This window comes from Callionymus lyra, chromosome 4 (genome assembly GCF_982586985.1).
Source record: "Callionymus lyra chromosome 4, fCalLyr1.hap1.1, whole genome shotgun sequence".
Taxonomy (NCBI): Eukaryota; Metazoa; Chordata; class Actinopteri; order Syngnathiformes; family Callionymidae; genus Callionymus; species Callionymus lyra.
Window position 1 is genome coordinate 1,005,116 of NC_141821.1, and position 19,885 is coordinate 1,025,000.

Consider the following 19,885-nt stretch of genomic DNA (forward strand, 5'->3'; position numbering starts at 1 on the left):
TACTATGAAGCCTTGTGGAGTAATACTATGAAGTCTTGTGGAGTAATACTATGAAGCCTTGTGAAGTAATACTATGAAGCCTTGTGGAGTAATACTATGAAGCATTGTGGAGTAATACTATGAAGCCTTGTGGATTAATACTATGAAGCCTTGTGAAGTAATACTATGAAGCCTTGTGGAGTAATACTATGAAGCCTTGTGGAGTAATACTATGAAGCCTTGTGGAGTAATACTATGAAGCCTTGTGAAGTAATACTATGAAGCCTTGTGGAGTAATACTATGAAGCCTTGTGAAGTAATACTATGAAGCCTTGTGGAGTAATACTATGAAGCCTTGTGGAGTAATACTATGAAGCCTTGTGGATTAATACTATGAAGCCTTGTGGAGTAATACTATAGTGTCTCTTCTACATCTAGACTCAAACTTCTACCCTGAGAATTACTCTGTTACTGTTACTCATCTTGATCATATGTAGTTTAGTTCTATCAGCTCAAAGATTCCACGTAAAGTTGTGTTTGATTGACACGTCACAATATTACTCGTTTCTATTGATTAAAGTTCTATGAACTAATGTTGAAGGTTGAGGATCAAACTGTCTGAAGTACAAACACCACAGTCATAAAGCCATGAAAACACGTTCATGTACCTTCATTAGTACTCTCAGTCCTGACCATCTGGACGAGCATGAGAGTGTCATCACTCCCATGATGCTTCAGGACAAATGACCTACTTCCTGTGATAACTCCTTAAGGACGACAGTCATAACTTATGGTTCCAGTGACACGTCGGACGCATGTCACACAGAACCTCCTTCTGGGATCGACCTGTGGACCTGAGCTACAGTCTGGACCAGGACTGTGATCCGTCTCTGTTGAGAAGCTCCTGCTGAAGTCCACGAGTCTCCTCATGAACAGAACTATTATTACAGCTCCAGGAATATTCCACGAGTCACATCCACGACATGACGTGATCCGACTCCACCCACGTCTTCTCCGGCTTCAGCTCGGAAAATCCTCTGAGGACACTGGGTTTCTGTCGGCTCCGGCCCAAGAGAACCTGTGAGCAGAAGACGTGGAGCCGAGAACCCGACTCTGACTCCGGCGACACCTACTGGACTTCATGTGTTGAAACAATGGTTGTGTGTGAGTCTCATGAGTTGTGTTGAACCTTCTTGACGTTGAAGGTCGTGGGTTCAATCCCAGAAACAGGATCAGACCTGAAGAACCACGATGGTGAGGAACGTACCGTTGGACGTGGTGCTGGACGCGACCGCCTTCTCGCTGATGTCATGGCGCGAGCCCTTGTTGGCCACGATGGTCTCCACCCTCTTCTTCTTCTCAGCTGCTGAACTGGCCTGAGAGTGTGTTTCCATGGTGATGGCTCATTCCTTAACACCGCATGGAGACGACTGCAGAAGAAGAGTTGATGGTTAGAGTCACAGCTGAGGAACATCATCCAGAGACTCATTATTTGTTCTTCAGCTCAACAAACACCTTCATTCACGTCCATCATCACAACAGTCTCTGCTTCTAATGAACGTTTAGAGTCTTGTTGGGTCAACATCTGTGACTGTTGTTTAAACATCATCTGGTGTCTACTCTGGTGTCATTAAACATCAACTAGTATCAACTCTGGTGTCATTAAACATCAACTAGTATCAACTCTGGTGTCATTAAACATCAACTAGTATCAACTCTGGTGTCATTAAACATCAACTAGTATCAACTCTGGTGTCATTAAACATCAACTAGTATCAACTCTGGTGTCATTAAACATCAATTAGTATCAACTCTGGTGTCATTAAACATCAACTAGTATCAACTCTGGTGTCATTAAACATCAACTAGTATCAACTCTGGTGTCATTAAACATCAATTAGTATCAACTCTGTAGTCATTAAACATAAACTAGTATCAACTCTGGTGTCATTAAACATCAACTAGTATCAACTCTGATGTCATTAAACATCAACTAGTATCAACTCTGGTGTCATTAAACATCAACTAGTATCAACTCTGGTGTCATTAAACATCAACTAGTATCAACTCTGGTGTCATTAAACATCAATTAGTATCGACTCTGTAGTCATTAAACATAAACTAGTATCAACTCTGGTGTCATTAAACATCAACTAGTATCAACTCTGGTGTCATTAAACATCAACTAGTATCAACTCTGGTGTCATTAAACATCAACTAGTATCAACTCTGGTGTCATTAAACATCAACTAGTATCAACTCTGGTGTTATTAAACATCAACTAGTATCAACTCTGGTGTCATTAAACATCAACTAGTATCAACTCTGGTGTCATTAAACATCAACTAGTATCAACTCTGGTGTCATTAAACATCAACTAGTATCAACTCTGGTGTCATTAAACATCAACTAGTATCAACTCTGGTGTCATTAAACATCAACTAGTATCAACTCTGGTGTCATTAAACATCAACTAGTATCAACTCTGGTGTCATTAAACATCAACGAGTATCAACTCTGGTGTCATTAAACATCAACTAGTATCAACTCTGGTGTCATTAAACATCAACTAGTATCAACTCTGGTGTCATTAAACATCAACTAGTATCAACTCTGGTGTCATTAAACATCAACTAGTATCAACTCTGGTGTCATTAAACATCAACTAGTATCAACTCTGGTGTCATTAAACATCAACTAGTATCAACTCTGGTGTCATTAAACATCAACTAGTATCAACTCTGGTGTCATTAAACATCAACTAGTATCTACTCTGGTGTCATTAAACATCAACTAGTATCAACTCTGGTGTCATTAAACATCAACTAGTATCAACTCTGGTGTCATTAAACATCAACTAGTATCAACTCTTGTGTCATTAAACATCAACTATTATGAACTCTGGTGTCATTAAACATCAACTAGTATCAACTCTGGTGTCATTAAACATCAACTCTGGTTTCATTAAACATCAACTAGTATCAACTCTGTTGTCATTTAAACATCAACTAGTATCAACTCTGGTGTCATTAAACATCAACTAGTATCAACTCTGGTGTCATTAAACATCAACTAGTATCAACTCTGGTGTCATTAAACATCAACTAGTATCAACTCTGGTGTCATTAAACATCAACTAGTATCAACTCTGGTGTCATTAAACATCAACTAGTATCAACTCTGGTGTCATTAAACATCAACTAGTATCAACTCTGGTGTCATTAAACATCAACTAGTATCAACTCTGGTGTTATTAAACATCAACTCTGGTTTCATTAAACATCAACTAGTATCAACTCTGTTGTCATTTAAACATCAACTAGTATCAACTCTGGTGTCATTAAACATCAACTAGTATCAACTCTGGTGTCATTAAACATCAACTAGTATCAACTCTGGTGTCATTAAACATCAACTAGTATCAACTCTGGTGTCATTAAACATCAACTAGTATCAACTCTGGTGTCATTAAACATCAACTAGTATCAACCCTGGTGTCATTAAACATCAACTAGTATCAACTCTGGTGTCATTAAACATCAACTAGTATCAACTCTGGTGTCATTAAACATCAACTAGTACACATCACAACAACACACACACTGTTGATACAATAGAGTCACACATCACAACAACAAACACACACTAATGATACAATAAAGTCACACATCACAACAACACACTGATGATACAATAGAGTCACACATCACAACAACACACACACACTGATGATACAATGGAGTCACAACAACACACACACTGATGATACAATAGAGTCACACATCACAACAACACACACACACTGATGATACAATAGAGTCAAACATCGCAACAACACACACACACTGATGATACAATAGAGTCACACATCACAACAACACACAAACACTGATGATACAATAGAGTCACACATCACAACAACATACACACACTGATTATACAATAGAGTCACAACAACACACACATTGATGATACAATAGAGTCACAACACACACACACACACTGATGATACATTACAGTCACACATCCCAACAACACACACACACTGATTATACAATCGAGTCACAACACACACACACTGATGATACAATAGAGTCACAACACACACACACTGGTGATACAATAGAGTCACACCAACACAACAACAAAAACACACTAATGATACAATAAAGGCACACATCACAACAACACACTGATGATACAATAGAGTCACACATCACAACAACACACACAGGCTGATGATACAATAGAGTCACAACAACACACACGCTGATGATACAATAGAGTCACAACAACACACACACTGATGATACAATAGAGTCACAACAACACACACACACTGATGATACAAAAGAGTCACAACAACACACACACTGATGATACATTACAGTCACACATCCCAACAACACACACACACTGATTATACAATAGAGTCACAACACACACACACTGATGATACAATAGAGTCACAACACACACACACACTGGTGATACAATAGAGTCACACCAACACACACACTGATGATACAATACAGTCACACATCACAACAACACACACACACTCATTATACAATAGAGTCACAACACACAAACACTGATGATACAATAGAGTCACACATCACAACACACACACTGATGATACAATAGAGTCACAACAACACACACACACACACACACACTGATGATACAATAGAGTCACAACAACACACACACTGATGATACAATAGAGTCATAACAACACACACACACACACACTGATGATACAATAGAGTCACAACAACACACACACTGATGATACAATAGAGTCACAACAACACACACTGATGATACAATAGATTCACAACAACACACATACACACACTGATGATACAATAGAGTCACAACAACACACACACACACACAAACCTCACACTAAGTCACTGATGTTTTGTCGTCCACTGATCAGACAAAACTATATAAAAGTGTGAAATAAATAAAAGATTTTCATTCGTTAAAAAAACTTCAAACATGAATATGTAAATATATCATGAGACGCAAGCGTCCCATTGGTTGATGCTGTAACTTGTGGTCCAATCAGCTGATATGTTGAGTGTGTAGACGATAAAGTTGTACATTAAACCAACAAAAGTGTAACTTTGATGAAAGTCACTGAGAGAATCAAGGTCGTCATGAACCTCCACGTGTGTCCTCCACCAGAACCTTGTGTGCCGTGAATTCCAAACCGGACTTAAAGTGGATCCAGGCTGGTTCTGACCCGACTGACAGGAAATGAATGACTGGAGTAAACTTGGTAATGAGATGTTTGACCTTGAATCCTTCAATTTACACGTCCACGTCTGCAAACACACGTCTGAAGAACAGACTTCATCACAGAGAGTCTGCTCAAGTTCTTCTGGTCCAGGACCACAGGTCGACCCCCCCTCAGACCTCATCACAGAGAGTCTGCTCAAGTTCTTCTGGTCCAGGACCACAGGTCGACCCCCCCTCAGACCTCATCACAGAGAGTCTGCTCAAGTTCTTCTGGTCCAGGACCACAGGTCGACCCCCCCTGAGACCTCCTCACAGAGAGTCTGCTCAAGTTCTTCTGGTCCAGGACCACAGGTCGACCCCCCCTCAGACCTCATCACAGAGAGTCTGCTCAAGTTCTTCTGGTCCAGGACCACAGGTCGACCCCCCCTCAGACCTCATCACAGAGAGTCTGCTCAAGTTCTTCTGGTCCAGGACCACAGGTCGACCCCCCCTGAGACCTCCTCACAGAGAGTCTGCTCAAGTTCTTCTGGTCCAGGACCACAGGTCGACCCCCCCTCAGACCTCATCACAGAGAGTCTGCTCAAGTTCTTCTGGTCCAGGACCACAGGTCGACCCCCCCTCAGACCTCATCACAGAGAGTCTGCTCAAGTTCTTCTGGTCCAGGACCATCAGACTCACACACTTGTGTCGCACTAAACTCCTGACACAACAACACATCTGATTAGATTCCATCTGAGCAGCAGCAGCTCCTGGATGAGCAGATAATCCTGCAGACGTTCAGCACCTTGAGGGGATTCAGAGAGAGAAGAAAACAAGGCTTGTTTGAAGGTCCTTCTGGGAATCTCATGGTGTCGGGCAATTTTTCTTTCAAAGAATAAAGGTGGTTCAAGTTAATGCTGTCTGTTTAGACGGGTTCAGCCAGAAGTCTGGTCTCAGTTCAGCACCTCAGAGGACGTTATGTGGGTCACGGAGGTCTTTGATTATGAACAGGATCTTCAGACCTTCACGTCCACAATAACACATTTATTTAGTCTGACTTTCTTGAAGACCATCATCTGCATCCTCCGCCCTGTAAACATGTGCGGCTCTATGAAAGGAGGAGGAGGAGGAGGAGGAGGAGGAGGAGGAGGAGGAGGAGAGGGAAGAGGAGGAGGAGAGGGAGGAGGAGGAGGAGGAGAGGGAAGAGGAGGAGGATGACAAGGAGGAGGAGGATGAGGAGGAGGAGGAGGAGAGGGAAGAGGAGGAGGAGGAGAAGGAAGAGGAGGAGGAGGAGGAGAGGGAAGAGGAGGAGGAGGAGGAGGAAAAGAAGAGGAGGAGGAGGAGGAGGAGGAGGAGGAGGAGAGGGAAGAGGAGGAGGAGGAGGATGACGAGGAGGAGGAGGACGAGGAGGAGGAGGAGAGGGAAGAGGAGGAGGAGGAGAAGGAGGAGGAGGAGGAGAGGGAAGAGGAGGAGGAGGAGGAGGAAAAGAAGAGGAGGAGGAGGAGGAGGAGGAGGATGAGGAGGAGGAGGAGGAGAAGGAGGAGGGGAGGAGGAGGAGGAGGAGTAGGAGAAGAGAAGAAGGTAGAGGAGGAGGAGGAGGAAGAGGAGGAGAAGAGAAGAAGGTAGAGGAAGAGGAGGAGGAGGAAGAGGAGGAGGAGAAGGATGAGGAGGAGGAAGAGGAGGAGGAGGAGGAGGAGGAGGAAGAGGAGGAGTAGGAGAAGAGAAGAAGGTAGAGGAGGAGGAGGAGGAAGAGGAGGAGTAGGAGAAGATAAGAAGGTAGAGGAGGAGGAGGAGGAGGAGGAAGAGGAGGAGAAGAGAAGAAGGTAGAGGAAGAGGAGGAGGAGGAGGAAGAGGAGGAGGAGGAGGAGGAGAAGGAAGAGGGGGTTCTCTCTGACTCCCGGAGGAGGTGAGAGGAGGTGAGAGGAGGTGTTGAGGGTAAACTTCATCTAATACAAGCTGCTTTGTTTTATTTTGTGTCGTCTCTGGTGACATCTGTGAACAATCATCTCCTCAAGAGAAGAAAACAATAGAATCACCAGTCGACCAATCAGAGCTCGTCTGTAATCACTGCCACATGAACACGACTGTAATGTGTTGATTCATGTACGACTGTCTTTGGAACATGAGCAGGGACTTATCATGATGGTCCTCAAACATCTCACTGGGTTTGTTCCTCAAACATCTCACTGGGTTTGTTCCTCAAACATCTCACTGGGTTTGTTCCTCAAAAATCTCACTGTGTTTGTTCCTCAAACATCTCACTGTGTTTGTTCCTCAAACATCTCACTGTGTTTGTTCCTCAAACATCTCACTGTGTTTGTTCCTCAAACATCTCAATGTGTTTGTTCCTCAAACATCTCACTGGGTTTGTTCCTCAAACATCTCACTGTGTTTGTTACTCAAACATCTCACTGGGTTTGTTCCTCAAACATCTCACTGTGTTTGTTCCTCAAACATCTCACTGGGTTTGTTACTCAAACATCTCACTGTGTTTGTTCCTCAAACATCTCACTGTGTTTGTTCCTCAAACATCTCAATGTGTTTGTTCCTCAAACATCTCACTGTGTTTGTTCCTCAAACATCTCACTGGGTTTGTTCCTCAAACATCTCACTGGGTTTGTTCCTCAAATATCTCACTGGGTTTGTTCCTCAAACATCTCACTGGATTTGTTCCTCAAACATCTCACTGTGTTTGTTCCTCAAACATCTCACTGGGTTTGTTCCTCAAACATCTCACTGTGTTTGTTCCTCAAACATCTCACTGTTCCTCTGGGTTTGTTCCTCAAACATCTCACTGTGTTTGTTCCTCAAACATCTCAATGTGTTTGTTCCTCAAACATCTCACTGGGTTTGTTCCTCAAACATCTCACTGTGTTTGTTACTCAAACATCTCACTGTGTTTGTTCCTCAAACATCTCACTGTGTTTGTTCCTCAAACATCTCACTGTGTTTGTTCCTCAAACATCTCACTGGGTTTGTTCCTCAAACATCTCACTGGGTTTGTTCCTCAAACATCTCACTGGGTTTGTTCCTCAAACATCTCACTGGGTTTGTTCCTCAAACATCTCACTGGGTTTGTTCCTCAAACATCTCACTGGGTTTGTTCCTCAAACATCTCACTGTGTTTGTTCCTCAAACATCTCACTGGGTTTGTTCCTCAAACATCTCACTGGGTTTGTTCCTTTTGATCTATCAAACTATAATCAAACAATTTTCAACTATAATAACACAATTTTTTTATTTTCATGAATGTTTAAATTCTCTGAAGGTTTGATGTGTTGAAACAAGTTTTGCAGTAAAGTAGTAGTAGTAGTAGTAGTAGTAGTAGTAGTAGTAGTAGTAGTAGTAGTAGTAGTAGTAGTAGTAGTAGTAGTAATAAGTGTAATAATAGTAATAGTAATTGTAGGTTAATAACGATAACAACAGTATGAACAACATTAAGAATCCTCGAGGACTCAGTCATCAATAAAAGAGTCAGGGATCAATAAAATAATATAATAACAATAATAACAATAATAAAAGTAATAAAAACAATAATAACAGTAATTACAGCAATAATGATAACAACAAAAATAATAATATAACAATTATTATAATATAATGAAAATAACAGTAATGAAAACAATAATAATAATAACAATAATAAAAGTAATAAGGTAGTAAAAACAATAATAACAGTAATAACAGTAATAAAAACAATAATAAAAGTAATAAAAACAATAATAACAGTAATAACAGTAATAAAAACAATAACAATAATAAAAATAATAAAAGTAATAAAAACAATAATAACAGTAATAACAGTAATAAAAACAATAACAATGATAAAAATAATAAAAGTAATAAAAACAATAACAATAATAACAATAATAATAATAATAAAAGTAATAAAAACAATAATAACAGTAATAACAGTAATAAAAACAATAACAATAATAATAATAATAAAAGTAATAAAAACAATAATAAAAGTAATAACAGTAATAAAAACAATAACAATAACAAAATAATAAAAGTAATAAGGTAGTAAAAACAATAATAACAGTAATAACAGTAATAAAAACAATAATAATAAAACAATAATAATAATAACAATAATAAAAGTAATAAAAGTAGTAAAACAATAATAACAGTAATAAAAGCAATAATAATAATAACAATAATAAAAGTAATAAAAACAATAACAGTAATAAAAACAATAACAATAATAAAAATAATAAAAGTAGTAAAAACAATATTAACAGTAATAACAGTAATAAAAACAATAACAACAATAATAATAATAATAACAGTAATAAAAACAATAATAACAACAATAAGAATAATAATAATATAAATAATAAAAGTAATAAAAACAATAATAACAGTAATAACAGTAATAACAATAATAAAAACAAGAATAACAGTAATAATAACAGTAATAAAGTGTATAAAAACCACATCAGACTGAATCGTCGTCAAGATCTTTGATCCAAAAGTGTTTGCGTCACTAAATGTTTGTCACTAAAGTTCGACACTCAAGGCGAGAGAAGCGTGTCTTGATTTGTCTCTAATCGTGTTGCAAAGGTTTTGAAATACATTCTCACATATTTTATAAGCACATTAGCAAATGAATTTAACATAAATTATACGCTCGCACACAAAGACTTGAAAGTCATTCTAGCGGAAATAACATCAAAGTGACTGAAAATAAACTTTCAATGAATCACTTTCTGTTTCGTCTCTGTGTGAAGGTTCAGAGAGAAACAGAGTAACAGAGAGAAACAAAGTAACAGAGAGTAACAGAGAGAAACAGAGAGAAGAAAAGTAACAGAGAGTAACAGAGAGAAACAGAGAGAAGAAAAGTAACAGAGAGTAATAGTAACAGAGAGAAACAGAGTTACAGAGAGTAACATAGAGTAACAGAGTAACAGAGAGTAACAGAGTAACATAGATGAACAGAGTAACAGAGAGTAACAGAGAGTAACAGAGAGTAACAGAGAGTAACAGAGAGAAACAGAGTAACAGAGTAACAGAGAGAAACAGAGTAACAGAGAGTAACAGAGTTACAGAGAGAAACAGAGTTACAGAGAGTAACAGAGTAACAGAGAGTAACAGAGTAACAGAGAGTAACAGAGTAACAGAGAGAAACAGAGTAACAGAGAGTAACAGAGTAACAGAGAGTAACAGAGAGAAACAGAGTAACAGAGAGAAACAGGGTAACAGAGAGTAACAGAGAGTAACAGAGGGTAACAGAGAGTAACAGAGAGTAACAGAGTAACACAGTAACAGAGAGTAACAGAGTAACAGAGGGTAACAGAGAGTAACAGAGAGTAACAGAGTAACAGAGGGTAACAGAGAGTAACATAGTAACAGAGGGTAACAGAGAGTAACAGAGTAACAGAGAGTAACAGGGAGAAACAGAGTAACAGAGAGAAACAGAGTTACAGAGATTAAGAGTAACGGAGAGAAACAGAGTAACAGAGAGTAACAGAGAGAAACAGAGTTAAAGAGAGTAACAGAGAGAAACAGAGTAACAGAGAGAAACAGAGTTAAAGAGAGTAACATAGTTACAGAGTAACAGAGAGAAACAAAGTAACAGAGAGTAACAGGGAGAAACAGAGAGAAGAAAAGTAACAGAGAGTAATAGTAACAGAGAGAAACAGAGTTACAGAGAGTAACAGAGAGTAACAGAGTAACAGAGAGTAACAGAGTAACAGAGAGTAACAGAGTAACATAGATGAACAGAGTAACAGAGAGTAACAGAGAGTAACAGAGAGTAACAGAGAGAAACAGAGTAACAGAGTAACAGAGAGAAACAGAGTAACAGAGAGTAACAGAGTTACAGAGAGAAACAGAGTTACAGAGAGTAACAGAGTAACAGAGAGTAACAGAGTTACAGAGAGAAACAGAGTAACAGAGAGTAACAGAGTAACAGAGAGTAACAGAGTAACAGAGAGAAACAGAGTAACAGAGAGTAACAGAGTAACAGAGAGTAACAGAGAGAAACAGAGTAACAGAGTAACAGAGAGAAACAGGGTAACAGAGAGTAACAGAGGGTAACAGAGAGTAACAGAGAGTAACAGAGTAACAGAGTAACAGAGTAACAGAGAGTAACAGAGTAACAGAGGGTAACAGAGAGTAACAGAGAGTAACAGAGTAACAGAGGGTAACAGAGAGTAACATAGTAACAGAGGGTAACAGAGAGTAACAGAGTAACAGAGAGTAACAGAGAGAAACAGAGTAACAGAGAGAAACAGAGTTACAGAGATTAAGAGTAACGGAGAGAAACAGAGTAACAGAGAGTAACAGAGAGAAACAGAGTTAAAGAGAGTAACAGAGTTACAGAGTAACAGAGTAACAGAGAGAAACAGAGTAACAGAGAGAAACAGAGTTAAAGAGAGTAACAGAGAGAAACAGAGTAACAGAGAGAAACAGAGTTAAAGAGAGTAACATAGTTACAGAGTAACAGAGTAACAGAGAGAAACAGAGTAACTGAGAGTAACAGAGTAACAGAGAGTAACAGAGTAACAGAGAGTAACAGAGTAACAGAGAGTAACAGAGAGTAACAGAGAGAAACAGAGTAACAGAGAGTAACAGAGTAACAGAGTAACAGAGGGTAACAGAGAGTAACAGAGTAACAGAGAGTAACAGAGTAACAGAGAGTAACAGAGTAACAGAGAGAAACAGAGTAACAGAGAGTAACAGAGTAACAGAGAGTAACAGGGGGTAACAGAGAGTAACAGAGTAACAGAGAGTAACAGAGAGAAACAGAGTAACAGAGTAACAGAGAGTAACAGAGTAACAGAGAGTAACAGAGTAACAGAGTAACAGAGAGTAACAGAGAGTAACAGAGTAACAGAGAGTAACAGAGAGAAACAGAGTAACAGAGAGTAACAGAGGGTAACAGAGAGAAACAGAGTAACAGAGAGTAACAGAGAGAAACAGAGTAACAGAGTAACAGAGAGTAACAGAGTAACAGAGGGTAACAGAGAGTAACAGAGTAACAGAGTAACAGAGAGTAACAGAGTAACAGAGAGAAACAGAGTAACACAGAGTAACAGAGTAACAGAGGGTAAAAGAGAGAAACAGAGTAACAGAGAGTAACAGAGTAACAGAGAGTAACAGAGAGTAACAGAGAGTAACATAGTAACAGAGAGTAACAGAGTAACAGAGTAACAGAGAGTAACAGAGTAACAGAGGGTAACAGAGAGTAACAGAGAGTAACAGAGTAACAGAGGGTAACAGAGAGTAACATAGTAACAGAGGGTAACAGAGAGTAACAGAGAGAAACAGAGTAACAGAGAGAAACAGAGAGTAACAGAGTAACATAGAGTAACAGAGTAAGAGAAGGAACAGAGGGTAACAGAGAGTAACAGAATAACAGAGGGTAACAGAGAGTAACAGAGTAACAGAGAGTAACAGAGGGTAACAGAGAGTAACAGAGTAACAGAGGGTAACAGAGAGTAACAGAGTAAGAGAGAGTAACAGAGAGTAACAGAGTAACAGAGAGTAACAGAGTAACAGAGAGTAACAGAGAGAAACAGAGAGTAACAGAGTAACAGAGGGTAACAGAGAGTAACAGAGTAACAGAGAGTAACAGAGTAACAGAGAGTAACAGAGTAACAGAGAGTATCAGAGAGAAACAGAGTAACAGAGAGTAACAGAGTAACAGAGAGTAACAGGGGGTAACAGAGAGTAACAGAGTAACAGAGAGTAACAGAGAGAAACAGAGTAACAGAGTAACAGAGAGTAACAGAGTAACAGAGGGTAACAGAGAGTAACAGAGTAACAGAGAGTAACAGAGAGTAACAGAGTAACAGAGAGTAACAGAGAGAAACAGAGTAACAGAGGGTAACAGAGAGAAACAGAGTAACAGAGAGTAACAGAGAGAAACAGAGTAACAGAGTAACAGAGAGTAACAGAGTAACAGAGAGTAACAGAGAGTAACAGAGTAACAGAGGGTAAAAGAGAGAAACAGAGTAACAGAGAGTAACAGAGTAACAGAGAGTAACAGAGAGTAACAGAGAGTAACATAGTAACAGAGAGTAACAGAGTAACAGAGTAACAGAGAGTAACAGAGTAACAGAGGGTAACAGAGAGTAACAGAGAGTAACAGAGTAACAGAGGGTAACAGAGAGTAACATAGTAACAGAGGGTAACAGAGAGTAACAGAGAGAAACAGAGTAACAGAGAGAAACAGAGAGTAACAGAGTAACATAGAGTAACAGAGTAAGAGAAGGAACAGAGGGTAACAGAGAGTAACAGAATAACAGAGGGTAACAGAGAGTAACAGAGTAACAGAGAGTAACAGAGGGTAACAGAGAGTAACAGAGTAACAGAGGGTAACAGAGAGTAACAGAGTAAGAGAGAGTAACAGAGAGTAACAGAGTAACAGAGAGTAACAGAGTAACAGAGAGTAACAGAGAGAAACAGAGAGTAACAGAGTAACAGAGGGTAACAGAGAGTAACAGAGTAACAGAGAGTAACAGAGTAACAGAGAGTAACAGAGTAACAGAGAGTATCAGAGAGAAACAGAGTAACAGAGAGTAACAGAGTAACAGAGAGTAACAGGGGGTAACAGAGAGTAACAGAGTAACAGAGAGTAACAGAGAGAAACAGAGTAACAGAGTAACAGAGAGTAACAGAGTAACAGAGGGTAACAGAGAGTAACAGAGTAACAGAGAGTAACAGAGAGTAACAGAGTAACAGAGAGTAACAGAGAGAAACAGAGTAACAGAGGGTAACAGAGAGAAACAGAGTAACAGAGAGTAACAGAGAGAAACAGAGTAACAGAGTAACAGAGAGTAACAGAGTAACAGAGAGTAACAGAGAGTAACAGAGTAACAGAGTAACAGAGAGTAACAGAGTAACAGAGTAACAGAGAGTAACAGAGTAACAGAGAGTAACAGAGAGTAACAGAGTAACAGAGTAACAGAGAGAAACAGAGTAACAGAGTAACAGAGAGAAACAGAGTAACAGAGAGTAACAGAGAGAAACAGAGTAACAGAGTAACAGAGAGTAACAGAGTAACAGAGAGTAACAGAGAGTAACAGAGTAACAGAGTAACAGAGAGAAACAGAGTAACAGAGTAACAGAGAGAAACAGAGTAACAGAGAGTAACAGAGTAACAGAGGGTAACAGAGAGTAACAGAGTAACAGAGTAACAGAGAGTAACAGAGTAACAGAGAGTAACAGAGAGAAACAGAGTAACAGAGAGTAACAGAGGGTAACAGAGAGAAACAGAGTAACAGAGGGTAACAGAGAGTAACAGAGTAACAGAGAGTAACAGAGTAACAGAGAGTAACAGAGTAACAGAGAGTAACAGAGAGAAACAGAGTAACAGAGAGTAACAGAGGGTAACAGAGAGAAACAGAGTAACAGAGAGAAACAGAGAGTAACAGAGAGTAACAGAGAGTAACAGAGAGTAACAGAGCGAAACAGATTAACAGAGAGTAACAGAGGAACAGAGAGGAACACAGTAACAGAGAGTAACAGAGAGAAACAGAGTAACAGAGAGAAACAGAGAGTAACAGAGCGAAACAGATTAACAGAGAGTAACAGGGTAACAGAGAGTAACAGAGGGTAACAGAGAGTAACAGAGAGTAACAGAGTAACAGAGTAACAGAGAGTAACAGAGTAACAGAGAGAAACAGAGAGTAACAGAGAGTAACAGAGCGAAACAGATTAACAGAGAGTAACAGAGGAACAGAGAGGAACACAGTAACAGAGAGTAACAGAGAGAAACAGAGTAACAGAGAGAAACAGAGAGTAACAGAGCGAAACAGATTAACAGAGAGTAACAGAGGAACAGAGAGGAACACAGTAACAGAGAGTAACAGAGAGAAACAGAGTAACAGAGAGAAACAGAGAGTAACAGAGCGAAACAGATTAACAGAGTAACAGAGGAACAGAGAGGAACACAGTAACAGAGAGTAACATCCATCATCATCCCTCTCTCTAAACCAGTGATTTAATCACTCTTTTTAGAAAAACACTAAAAGGTCAGATATATAATATATGACTGACTCATAATAAACGTGTCTTTCTGTTGATGATTTCTTGTTACAAGTATCTTTCAGTGACATGTTTATTCTTCTCTTGATGTTCAATATAGATCCTTCTTTGAATAGAACTGGTGATCAAACTCATCAAGTCAGTAAATACTATTCTTCTAACATGTCTGTTCGCTGGAGAATAATCACATCAACGACTGTTGCGTCGCCTCATGAAACACTAGTTAACTGTGGTTGCGTGGATGAAACACGACCTTAGAACGGATGGAACAAAGTATCCATGAAGGTACTAGTTAACTGTGGTCGCGTGGATGAAACACGATCTTAGAAAGGATGGAACAAAGTATCCATGAAGGTACTAGTTAACTGTGGTCGCGTGGATGAAACACGACCTTAGAACGGATGGAACAAAGTATCCATGAAGGTACTAGTTAACTGTGGTTGCGTGGATGAATCACGACCTTAGAACGGATGGAACAAAGTATCCATGAAGGTACTAGTTAACTGTGGTCGCGTGGATGAAACACGACCTTAGAACGGATGGAACAAAGTATCCATGAAGGTACTAGTTAACTGTGGTTGCGTGGATGAAACACGACCTTAGAACGGATGGATCAAAGTATCCATGAAGGTACTAGTTAACTGTGGTCGCGTGGATGAAACACGACCTTAGAACGGATGGAACAAAGTATCCATGAAGGTACTAGTTAACTGTGGTCGGGTGGATGAAACACGACCTTAGAACGGATGGAACAAAGTATCCATGAAGGTACTAGTTAACTGTGGTTGCGTGGATGAAACACGACCTTAGAACGGATGGAACAAAGTATCCATGAAGGTACTAGTTAACTGTGGTCGGGTGGATGAAACACGACCTTAGAACGGATGGAACAAAGTATCCATGAAGGTACTACTTAACTGTGGTCGCGTGGATGAAACACGACCTTAGAATGGATGGATCAAAGTATCCATGAAGGTACTAGTTAACTGTGGTCGGGTGGATGAAACACGACCTTAGAACGGATGGAACAAAGTATCCATGAAGGTACTAGTTAACTGTGGTCGCGTGGATAAAACACGACCTTAGAATGGATGGAATAAAGTATCCATGAAGGTACTAGTTAACTGTGGTCGCGTGGATGAAACACGACCTTAGAATGGATGGAACAAAGTATCCATGAAGGTACTAGTTAACTGTGGTCGGGTGGATGAAACACGACCTTAGAACGGATGGAACAAAGTATCCATGAAGGTACTAGTTAACTGTGGTCGCGTGGATGAAACACGACCTTAGAATGGATGGAACAAAGTATCCATGAAGGTACTAGTTAACTGTGGTCGGGTGGATGAAACACGACCTTAGAACGGATGGAACAAAGTATCCATGAAGGTACTAGTTAACTGTGGTCGCGTGGATGAAACACGACCTTAGAACGGATGGAACAAAGTATCCATGAAGGTACTAGTTAACTGTGGTCGGGTGGATGAAACACGACCTTAGAACGGATGGAACAAAGTATCCATGAAGGTACTAGTTAACTGTGGTCGGGTGGATGAAACACGACCTTAGAACGGATGGAACAAAGTATCCATGAAGGTACTAGTTAACTGTGGTCGGGTGGATGAAACACGACCTTAGAACGGATGGAACAAAGTATCCATGAAGGTACTAGTTAACTGTGGTCGGGTGGATGAAACACGACCTTAGAACGGATGGAACAAAGATAAAGTATCCATGAAGGTACTAGTTAACTGTGGTCGGGTGGATGAAACACGACCTTAGAACGGATGGAACAAAGTATCCATGAAGGTACTAGTTAACTGTGGTCGGGTGGATGAAACACGACCTTAGAACGGATGGAACAAAGTATCCATGAAGGTACTAGTTAACTGTGGTCGGGTGGATGAAACACGACCTTAGAATGGATGGAACAAAGTATCCATGAAGGTACTAGTTAACTGTGGTCGGGTGGATGAAACACGACCTTAGAACGGATGGAATAAAGTATCCATGAAGGTACTAGTTAACTGTGGTCGCGTGGATGAAACATGACCTTAGAACGGATGGAACAAAGTATCCATGAAGGTACTAGTTAACTGTGGTCGGGTGGATGAAACACGACCTTAGAACGGATGGAACAAAGTATCCATGAAGGTACTAGTTAACTGTGGTCGCGTGGATGAAACACGACCTTAGAATGGATGGAACAAAGTATCCATGAAGGTACTAGTTAACTGTGGTCGCGTGGATAAAACACGACCTTAGAATGGATGGAATAAAGTATCCATGAAGGTACTAGTTAACTGTGGTTGCGTGGATAAAACACGACCTTAGAATGGATGGAATAAAGTATCCATGAAGGTACTAGTTAACTGTGGTCGGGTGGATGAAACACGACCTTAGAACGGATGGAATAAAGTATCCATGAAGGTACTAGTTAACTGTGGTTGCGTGGATAAAACACGACCTTAGAATGGATGGAATAAAGTATCCATGAAGGTACTAGTTAACTGTGGTTGCGTGGATAAAACACGACCTTAGAATGGATGGAATAAAGTATCCATGAAGGTACTAGTTAACTGTGGTCGGGTGGATGAAACACGACCTTAGAACGGATGGAACAAAGTATCCATGAAGGTACTAGTTAACTGTGGTTGGGTGGATGAAACACGACCTTAGAACGGATGGAACAAAGTATCCATGAAGGTACTAGTTAACTGTGGTCGCGTGGATGAAACACGACCTTAGAACGGATGGAACAAAGTATCCATGAAGGTACTAGTTAACTGTGGTCGCGTGGATGAAACACGACCTTAGAATGGATGGAACAAAGATAAAGTATCCATGAAAGTACTAGTTAACTGTGGTCGCGTGGATGAAACACGACCTTAGAACGGATGGAACAAAGTATCCATGAAGGTACAGATGTTAGCAGCAGCATCAACAGCTTCAAAGATGGCGGCAGAAGAGCAGCAGCATCCGTCAAGAGTTCAGACTTGAACTTCTACAGACTCACAAGTCTCTCCTGCTCGCACCAGGTACTGTATTTGCCTTCGTTTCATTAGGGGGTTCTCAGTGTCGGGGTCCCCTGAGGGGGAGCCTGGCAGCGGCGAGGCATTCATCATCATTACATCAGCGACCACCGAGATCCACTATCTGAGGCTTATCAACATCTCACGAGCGCAGCAAGATGGAGACGATTGTGAGCAAAAGTAGGATAAGAGGGGGATGAATGGAGGAGGAGCGGGAAACTATGTGTGTGTGTGTGTGTGTGTGTGTGTGTGTGTTTGGATGTGTGTGTGTGTGTGTGTGTGTGTGTGTGTGTGTGTGTGTGTGTGTGTGTGTGTGTTTGGATGTGTGTGTGTGTGTGTGTGTGTGTGTGTGTGTGTGTGTGTGTGTGTGTGTGTGTGTGTGTGTGTGTGTGTGTGTGTGTGTGGATGTGTGTGTGTGTGTGTGTGCGCACGGATGTGTGTGGATGTGTGTGTGTGGATGTGTGAGTGAGTGTGTGTGTGGATGTGTGTGCATGTATGTGTGCGCACGGATGTGTGTGGATGTGTGTGTGTGGATGTGTGTGCATGTATGTGTGCGCACGGATGTGTGTGGATGTGTGTGTGTGGATGTGTGTGCATGTATGTGTGTGCACGGATGTGTGCGCTCTTTGAGGTGCCTCGGCGTGCCTGCACATGTAGTGTGTAGTGTGTGTGTAGTGTGTGTGTTTGTGCACACGCACAGCTATGCCAACAACATTAAGAGCTTCACAGCTGGAATAACTCAGAGAGTGAGGGGCGAGCGAGGGGCGAGCGAGGGAGGAGCGAGGGAGGAGGAAACTAAGCCCCTCAGCAAGATTAGCTGCATCGAGTCATAAAACACAATCCTGGCCTGTTGGTGCCGGGATGGTTAGCGGCGCGATGAGGCCCCTTAAGGAGACCACATTTGCTAGTGGTTAGAGGACCTGTCGTAGGTTCAAATCCCCCACAGAGGAGGAGTTCCCTGGCTGTCTCGTACAACATTCCCCGCTCCCCCTGTGGCCTTCCAGGGCTGAAGGGGGTTCGCTGGGGGACCGGGGTCCCTCCTTCCAGGGCTCCGCTCAACATTGTGCCCAGATGGCACTAAGTCTGGCTCCGGGTTCTCGGGACAAGCCTCTCCAGTGAGGCTCTTTAGCAGGAGTTAGTCACGCCCCGCCACACACACACACACACACACACACACACACACACACGCACACACGCACACACACACACACACACACACACACACACACACACACACACACACACACACACGGAAATGGCGCAAATGCTCATGCAAACTGGTTTAGCAGCGGACGCTTTGTGTGCGACACGCTGGACTCACTGTGTTTGTGAGTCAGTTACATGTTTGTGGGATGTTGTGTTAGAGGCCACGTCAAGTTGTGTAGAAGTGCATGGGTCAGAGGTCAGAGGCCGAGTGGATCGAACCTCGTGGAACAAATGAACTCCAGATATGAACGACGAAGATGATTCAAACTTGTTGATAATCATTTAGAAAGTTAATTCATTTGTCAGGATAGGATGCAGTGAGTCACACATTTGTCATAAAAGTATCAAACACTCAACAACGTATCAAACCAACTGCTGTCGAGACACGACACTGGTTTTTAAAAGTATCTTCTGACAGAGCTGTGATCCTGACATGGAAAATA

General features: G+C 40.9%; 1 protein-coding gene across 2 annotated transcripts in view; it reads right to left on the reverse strand.

Moving 5' to 3' along the window:
• gli3 (GLI family zinc finger 3) overlaps positions 1-19,885 on the reverse strand; it is a 159,918-nt gene that overhangs the window by 122,956 nt on the left and 17,077 nt on the right. For both annotated transcript variants that reach the window (XM_087788425.1, XM_087788424.1), the window contains exon 2: positions 1,247-1,409. In XM_087788425.1, the coding sequence (XP_087644551.1) occupies positions 1,247-1,373 (127 nt within the window). In that variant the 5' untranslated portion in view covers positions 1,374-1,409. The remainder of the gene's footprint in view (positions 1-1,246; positions 1,410-19,885) is intronic.